Here is an 8,793-nt window from a genome sequence, read left to right on the forward strand (position 1 = left end):
AACAGTGATCCTGATGAGCAAATATTGTCATAGAACCTCAATTTGCAGACCTATTAAAAAGAAGAGGGCATGTCTCTATCTGAATTCATTCGTTTAATGGATTTACAAACGGTTTGGTAGAATTGAAATATATTTATGTACATAGTTACACATTGTAAGGGATACTGTTTGATATTGACCATGAGGTGGAGGTAATTATCAGATATACAACATTTAGATATACTAGATACCACTCAGGAGAGGAAACCTGACTCAACATAAATCAGGGGAAACTAGATGGGAAGGTTGCCAGATGAAAGCGACTCTCCTGGGTAAAAAGTACGACCCTACCTCACACAGGAAGCGGCGCAGTTCTTAATCCAGGCATTTGTCATCTCCCGTCTGGACTACTTCAACTTGCTGTTGGCTGGGCTTCCCACTTGTGCCATCAAACTCTTGCAATTTACCCAGAACGCTGCAGCCCGCCTGGTTTTCAACATTCCCAAGTTCTCCCATGTCGCCCCGCCCCTCCGTACACTCCACTGGCTTCCAGTCGAATCGCGCATACACTACAAGACCATGGTGCTTGCCTACGGAGCAGCAAGAGGACCCTTCCTATCTTCAGGCTATGCTCAAACCCTACACCCCAACCCGAGCACTCCGTTCTGCCAACCTCTGGTCTCTTGGCCCTCCCACCTCTACGAACGGGCAGCTCCCGCTCAGCCCAGTCGAAGCTCTTCCTTGTCCTGGCACCCCAATGTTGGAACCAGTTTCCCCCTGAAGCTAGGACAGCAGAGTCCCTGCCCTTCTGATATCAGCTGAAACCTTACCTCTTCAAAGAGTATCTTAAATAATCCCCCTCTTCACCTCAACCCCCCCCCCTCCCCCCAAATAAGATCCTGAACCCACCCCTCCCTTTCTAGCTCTGACTTTGATGATAACTACTTTATTGAGTAAAAGTCTACTTACTATGCCTGTGATATGTGGCTGTCCCACCTAGATATCTTAAATTGAATGCAGTAACTGTAAATCGCTCTGGATCAGAGCGTCTGCTAATTGACTAAAATGTAAAATGTAAATGCAGTTTCCTCTTGGTATCGATCTAGGATCAGCTTCCCCTACCCCAATCCTAACTTGAACCATAAGTGGGGAAAATGCTAAACTGACCCAAGGTCAGCGTCTAGGGGCAACATCACCTCACTCCGAAAGCTACTAGAGCATTCCCTGTTGGTAGGAAACACTGGAACATGAACATTCCTCACTGGAGTTGAGAGGCCGCAGCTTTTAGCATATTCAACTTTGACTGAAAACCACTAATGTCTTTACATGAGCAAATCTTTCCACATTCTGAAACGGCAAGAATCAATCAATCATTTCCCTTCACTTTTATTCATTGATGTAATTTCAACGTCAGTTACATCTATTTAGTCATATGGGTGCAGCTACCACACCTCCACGCTTTCCATCAAGAGTTCCTAAAAAGTTATTTCATAATTATGTTTCTAAGGCTGAGCATGCATACTTACTATTCACTTCTGTACAGTGGAATGGTAGGGTCAAGTGTCTTTTACAATCTCTGATTGCTTTCTAACCTCCTCTCAGAATGATAATAACTGATCATAGAACAGTGATCCTGATGAGCAAATACTGTCAATTTGCAGACCTATTAAATAGAAGAGGGAAATTCTCTATCTGAATTCATTTGTTTAATGGATTTACAAAAGGTAAGGTAGAATTGAAAAATATTTATGTACATAGTTACACATTTACAAATGTACAGTATTTAGACATTTAGATTTCCAAAGAGTCTCTTTCCACCTCCGTCAGCAATGACCATCACCATCTCATTAATGGTGAAGTATGAAAATCATAAGACTGAACAACATAGGATGGAAATTGTTTAACAATAAATAATCACTCATTTGAAGTCACTCCAGGTTCCCAGAGAATCTGCCTATGCTTTCTGTGCAACAGCTGTGGTTTGATTAACCATGCTCACGTGATCAGCTTCACTTAAGCGGGCTAACAGTCTTGTAACACACAGGAGAGTGTTCAATGTAACTTCTGCCTGTTATGTTGTGACTGTTGTGTTCAGTGTCTGTGTGAATGGACTTGTTACATATTTTGTTGTTTAGAGCTGAGGTAACCTAAGATGGAGTTTCCTGTCCAGAGGCTGGCTCCCACCAGGCCAAACCAGACCTGGACAGGGGCCCAGGCAGAGGTGGTCAGCTGAGAGTGGACCAGGAACACCAGCAGCACCAAGCTGCCCTGAAAAACCAAGAGAAAACACTGCAGTCACCTTTCACATAAATCATTCAGTGACATCAATGGCAGACTTGCATGATAATTCCAGTTAAGCATGCAGGTCTCAAGTCAGAATAGGGAGGAGCCTGGCCTGTAGGCCTTCATCGTGTGGAACTGCCACCTAGTCACAGCCTTGCCTGACATTACATTTTTGTGTGGGTGGGGAGGGGTGTGTATGATGGGGTGTTATTCAATTGATTCTATGTATTTATATGGAAGCATCAGAACTCTCTATTGTCAAAAAGAAAAGACAAAAAAAGAAGAAATTGCTGAAATATCACATACCACTGCTCGGCTTATGAACACTGACGGCTTTTCTTTGTTGGGTTGGAAATTCTGTGTTGTAAAAGAGACAAAACTGTCACCCACCATCATGGCGCCAAAGGCTCTAGTGAGGTGAAGATTGAAGATGTCCTCAGAACCTGTAATGGGCTGAAAGAGTGAAGCAAACTTTTATTCAAGAAACATTCTTCACCTCTTGTAACAGCACATTCTCAACCTGGAACCTACTGACTTTTCTTAGTCATCCCGCATCTCCACAATGTGAAATCTAGCTTCATAGTATTTTTATGGTACTAAGAGCCTACCTGGAATCCTAGGAGCCAATCGGGGAAGGCCAGCCAGAGGAGGCCAAAGACAAAGGTGGCAAAAAAGTCCATCTGAAGGAAGAACTTCTGAGAGTCACTGAAGATCATGCGCAAGTCCACTCTGCTCTGCAGCTGGCTACGGTCCAAAAAGAAGAGGACAACACTGCTCACTATGAAGAAAGAGCACACAGCCATGTCCACTGTAGGCCGCTAGGAGAAGAAAATGACTGTCAGTGAAAACAATCGCAATCTAACAATTCAATATCTAATCATTAAAACATTCAAGAAAAAATAGATTTATGCACTTAAAACCTGACATACACATATAACCTAACCCAGGGTTTCTTATTAAACTATGGGTCGGGACCCAAAGTGGGCCCTGGGCATGGTGGGTTGCGAGTTACGAGAATACATCTATAATACACACAATTTATTCTTAAATTGGGTCGTTGGAGGACGATTTGGGTCATGGTATGGTCAATTTTTCATTTTGGACTCGAGCTCAAAATGTTTAAGAACCCCTGGCTTAACCTATTCATAGTTATACGGAGCTGCTGAGAATAATAATCTATTACCAACTTGAAATAACATTTGCAGTAGCAAGTAGCCTATGATAAAAGCATTTCTAAGCTTTCAATACTGTATCAACCAAATAATAGTGGGTGACTTACTTCGTTAGTATATACTCTCTGAGAATGAATTCCGTAGTAGCTATTCAGTAGAAGTGCCAGAAATGCCTGTAAATAGACAATTACTCAATAAATCAATCAATCTACTGAGGACAATCCCCCTGTTTTTTGTCGACCAATCGCTTTTGAGGACTTGAATGTAGGCTACTTGCTTATTTATACAAGTCATGACTTTAGTGTAACCCAATGAACGAACCAGAAGATGACCTCTGAACAAAATAATACCTGCTAAACTTGCTGCAATTCATTTTTTCTTAGCAGAGTGATAACATAAAATGTATCAATCAATCCGTCTTTCGGATGGGACGTTAAACGGGAGACCTGACTCTCTGTGGTCACTAAAGACCCCGTGGCACTTATCGTAAGAGTAGGGGTGTTAACCCCGGTGTCCTGGCTAAATTTACAATCTGTCCCTCATACCATCATGGCCACCTAATTTGTATTTATTATGGATCCCCATTACCTGCTGCCAAGGCAGCAGCTACTCTTCCTGGGGTCCAGCAAAATTAAGGCAGTTCTACAATTTTAAAAGCATTAAAATAAATTCACAACATATTAAGTGTGTGCCCTCAGGCCCCTAATCTACTACCACATATCTACAACACAATATCGTGTTTTTGTATGCATATGTCGTGCCTATGTTTGTGTTGCTAATCATTCCCAGCTTCTAATTGGCTCATTCATCCCCCTCCTCTCCCCTGTAAATATTCCCCAGGTTGTCGCTGTAAATGAGAATGTGATCTCAGTGAACTTACCTGGTCAAAAACAAACAATAAATTAATGAATGAATTCAGGAGAGATTTGGAGTACTCACAATCAGCCTGGATGTTGAATGTGCAGACAGTGAAAGTGGATTGCTGTTGCATTTAATGAGTAGGAACTTTATGTTGCTTGCAAGCCATACACACACTAGTGACCTTGTTAGCTCAAACTGTTCACTGTCAACAGGCTGACTCTCCTAAGAAATAGAAAATAAATGCACAGATTAAAGTCACAATCCTGAATTCAAGCAAACAAATGGCAGCCCTGCCACTTGGTTTGCTATTAAGATGAGGGATGGGTCTGAAGAAATGGAAACGATGTCAAATTCATAGATGGATGCCAGGAGGACTTACCGTATAGCTTTTTTTTATATCTATTTTGAAGTTACTGTATACATTGTTGGTTTACAAGGTTTACAAAGACTCACATATGCTGCGTTCATGTGCTAGTAGGGAACTAGGACTCTTGGAAATGTTCGACTTGCTAACTGGTTGTTGTTATATGTGCCGCGTTCAAACATACTGTGTTTGCAAGTAGGAAATGTCAGTTTCCTAGTTCCGACTAGCACATGAACGCAGCAATAGACCTAAAACAACCGTATTGGGTTACTGATGTTATAAGAGAAAAGCTTCTTCAAGAATCCATAGACAAGAAACAGTGGGCTATAATTTGAAATGATCATGAACAAAAGGGAAAATAACACTTTCAAAATGCACATGTCAAAATAAAAAAACTAGGCCTATTGATTTCTTACTCATGCAGTAACATCTTACATTTCAATTTTATCTTTCTCCTAACCCCTACCAACTATCATTTCATTTTAGCATTATAAATTCAGCTTGTATCAAAAGTAATGTAAACATAGCCTACCTGATGACTGAAAATGTTATTCGAAATGATCCGATATGCTGTACACAGAACAAGACCTAAAGCAATTTCTGCCGCAATAATTTGACTATCCATTGCGTTTTTTGTTTTTGGATACATCTTCACATGCGACGTGAGCGACTGACAACTTTACGGACTTCTGGAGACACTGTAGATAGCTACTACAGATATGTAATAGCCATTGAAGGCTATGTAACAACAACCTTACACAAGATCCTTACGAAACTCACGGGTGGGTGCTATGTCGGTGGCGGGCGATGAGGGATTCGCTCAACGGGGGACAATCCCCCTGTTTCTGGTCGACCAATCGATTTTGAGGACTCGAGTGTAGGCTACTTGCATATTTATAGAAATCATTATTTTAGTGTAACCCAATGAACGAACCAGATGATGAACTCTTTGAACGAAATAATACCTGCTAAACTTGCTGCAATTTTTATAAATCTTAGCAGAGTGATAAGATAATATTTTGTATAGTGAATAACACTCTTACTCTTACGATAAGTGCCATGGGGTCTTTAGCGACCAGAGGGTCAGGTCTCCCATTTTCCGGTCCATTCCCGAAAGACGGATTGATTGATAAAACATGTTAGTTATTGATCAATAATTCCAGTACGATTAGGGTAACCCCCCCCAACCAAAAAAATCTGGTCTATTTCACTTTGATGACCAGCAATTATTTATCCACAAGTAACACCACTAAAGTGAAATGCAGTGAAACAATTCAAACGTATCATATACTCTTCTTAGTCACTTGGTGTCACGATCGTCGTAGGAACATTCAGACCAAACCGCAGCGTGATATCAGTTCGACATATTTTTATTATAAGTCAACCACACAAAAAAAACAATAAAGATTACAAGACACGTGAAGCTACTGAGTGCTCACAGGCAACTACACATAAACAAGATCCCACAAAACACAGTGGGGAAATGGCTGCCTAAATATGATCCCCAATTAGAGGCAACGATTACCAGCTGCCTCTAATTGGGAACCATACCAAGCACACCAACATAGAAATAATAAACCTAGAACACCCCCTAGTCACGCCCTGACCTACTATACCATAGAGAACCAAGGGCTCTCTATGGTTAGAGCGTGACACTTGGTTAATCATTAGAATGGGGTGTGTGATTATACATGCATATTGCACAGGTATACTAGGGCTAGGCCTATATTTTAGAATGTTTACCTCTGTCCTGTATAACTTTACAGTGTTACATAGGGTAAAATAATGGACAATCCTCTTTAATCCACTGCACACTGATTATCACATGCTTTGCCATTTGTGTTTTGTGACCTAACAGGATTACAATTCCCCATAGAATGAGCTAAAGTCATTAATTGAGGAACTCTGTGAGGGGAAAGAGGAAATGTGGCCTACTAACACAAGCAGAATGTGTGTATAGAGTTGGCTTCTTAGTTCCTTCCGAGTTGGCTTCTGAGTGGAATAATTTCTTTTTTTGTTATGACATTTTATATTCGTGACAAAGTTCTGGGCGTGGGAGGTCTAGAGTAAAGACTGGAAAAGATCCATGAACCAAAGTGTTGAAACAAGCAAATATGGAAATAGTGGTCATCTGTGCATACAGTACCTCTTTCCAATCTATTGCCTTTATTGAATATAGATTTATTATTTTGATACTGCACTGTTTGAGAGGATAGCTCACAAGTAATTATGTCATTGTACCGTATACACCCTGCTGTATCCTGTGCATATGACAACTAAAAATGTGATTTGATATATATGTTCAAAGCAACAGCAGGGTGCGCTGTTCTTAGATCTTATTGGCTCTGTTGCTAGACCTTGAATCCACCCATAGAGATGGACAGCGGGCGCACTTGCAACAAAGCCTTTTTCAGCATTCACGCATAGAAAAAAAGGTTCTATATAGAACTCAAAAGGTTTCTATCATGTGCTTCATATCTGGCACCCCTAAAGGTTCTATATAGACTATTTCTTGAAATAAGTTTTATTTTGAGTTTTATATAGAACCTTTAGTGGTGTCATATATGAAGCACATTATTGCTTTCTTGAGGAAAGGGTTAATTGGGGTTGTGTATTGAACCTTTAGAGGTGCCATATATGAAGCAATCGATAGAGTCCTTTTAAAACCTTTTTCAGTAAGAGTGTAGGTAGAAGGTGTGCCCTCTTTCCAGCTCTATAACCGCTAGTAGTTCAGGTCTCAGGTGATAGAAATTAGCAAACGAGCCCAGGTTATAAATGGGAGAGGACGACAGTCTGCCCTCTGTTGAAAAAAAAAACTATGAACACACAATACATAATAATATTTGTGACAAATAAAATTTGATTTGATAGAATACTTTGATTGAGATGAACAGACTCACCCAGAGAGCAAGTGATGATGATGATGATGACTGCTACATGAATCTGCCAGGTGGCCCAAAAACTCCACAGGATACAGTTCTCTCTACAATTATTGAGAGGTATCCTCCTTCAATGGGCACACCAAGCATCCATGTTGCTTCTCAAGGGGATAATCCCCATTTTTTAAATTGAATCGTTTAGTTTATTAAAGTCTAATGCAGTCAAAATGTGATTTTCCTGTATTTTATATATATTTCCACACTATGAAGTTGAAATAATACTGTCAAATTGTGAAAATGATGATAATGCTCTTTTACTGTAAGTACTGTTTGAAAAGACTGCCTGAAATGTCATCCCATTTTGGTGGGATGGAGATTTGGCCCGCTTAATGACATCAGTTAATAGACCAATAAAAAGAGAGTTCCAAACCTCTATGCTAATAACAGGCATTATTCAGTTTTCCCCTCCCTACTTCGACCACTCCCAGACAGTCCTAGCAAATTTTTTGCTTGAGAAATTGCTCTTTGTTAAGAAGCAATTTTTTTCTTTCTTTTTGACCATTTTAATTGAAAAAAATCACAGTAAGGTAGTTAATTGTTACCCAGATATTATTTGATATTGAGATAAAAGCGCCTGCATTGGAATTTTTCAAAGGCAGTACCTGTGTACTTCTTACTATGCATTTGTGTCCCTTAAAGCCAGCTTTAACATCTGATCTGAACCCTGTTACTGATGCTTTATTGCTTCATCAGCCAGTGGTCAAGTGATGAGGACAATTTCCTGAATGAATTTCAAAAGACAAGCAAGGAAGAATATTGCCAAGCAATGACCAACATCAGCAAAGCCTGTGTCATCAAGGGGAGACAAGGCAGGTATAGTTACAAGACCTTCCAGCTAAACAACATGTATAGTACTGTAGGTTACATCCCACTGTGACATTACACAAAATTGTCTTCACTGAAACAGATATAGAGTGGGGTCCGGGAATTATTGGATCCCTTGATAAAGATGATAAAAAAAGACTAATAAATACATACAATATAGCTCAGTATTTGTATGCTCCAATTTTATACTAATACAATTGCTCAGAGAAAGAGATTTTGTTTAACAAGTAATACAAAATAAAAATAAAATATAGGTTATTGGATCCCCTGTTTTCCCAGTTTTTTACAGTAAGGACTAGGATATTTTTGCATTGTTCTTTCAAAGCCCAAATCCACTGCAGGTTTGCATGGCCAAAGACCTCTATTTTCA

The 8,793-nt window shown here is 40.0% G+C and overlaps 1 protein-coding gene across 2 annotated transcripts; it reads right to left on the reverse strand.

The window, feature by feature from the left end:
• Positions 1-1,349: 1,349 nt before the first annotated feature.
• Positions 1,350-5,471, reverse strand: LOC115164890 (uncharacterized). Of its 2 annotated transcripts, XM_029717787.1 has the most exons (6): positions 5,192-5,470; positions 4,374-4,517; positions 3,542-3,607; positions 2,871-3,080; positions 2,569-2,715; positions 1,350-2,247 (listed from the first exon to the last, which is right to left on the reverse strand). In XM_029717787.1, exons 1-6 carry the CDS (start codon positions 5,306-5,308, stop codon positions 2,095-2,097), a joined length of 837 nt encoding a protein of 278 aa, XP_029573647.1. In that variant the 5' UTR covers positions 5,309-5,470; the 3' UTR covers positions 1,350-2,094. The 2 variants fall into 2 exon arrangements, with proteins under 2 accessions (XP_029573647.1, XP_029573648.1); XM_029717788.1 differs by lacking the exon at positions 3,542-3,607 and having other exon boundaries at positions 5,192-5,471.
• Between the last annotated feature and the right edge of the window lie 3,322 nt (positions 5,472-8,793).

Source organism: Salmo trutta, chromosome 27, assembly GCF_901001165.1.
Source record: "Salmo trutta chromosome 27, fSalTru1.1, whole genome shotgun sequence".
In the NCBI taxonomy this organism is placed as follows: domain Eukaryota; kingdom Metazoa; phylum Chordata; class Actinopteri; order Salmoniformes; family Salmonidae; genus Salmo; species Salmo trutta.

Coding starts and splice junctions, on each gene's coding strand:
- LOC115164890 (XM_029717787.1), bottom strand. CDS start 5,308: ATGTATCCAAAAACAAAAAACGCAATGGATAGTCAAATTATTGCGGCA. Junction 3,608..4,373: donor ATTCAACATCCAGGCTGATT/GTGAGTACTCCA, acceptor GTCTATTTACAG/GCATTTCTGGCACTTCTACT. Junction 3,081..3,541: donor AGAGAGTATATACTAACGAA/GTAAGTCACCCA, acceptor TTCTTCTCCTAG/CGGCCTACAGTGGACATGGC.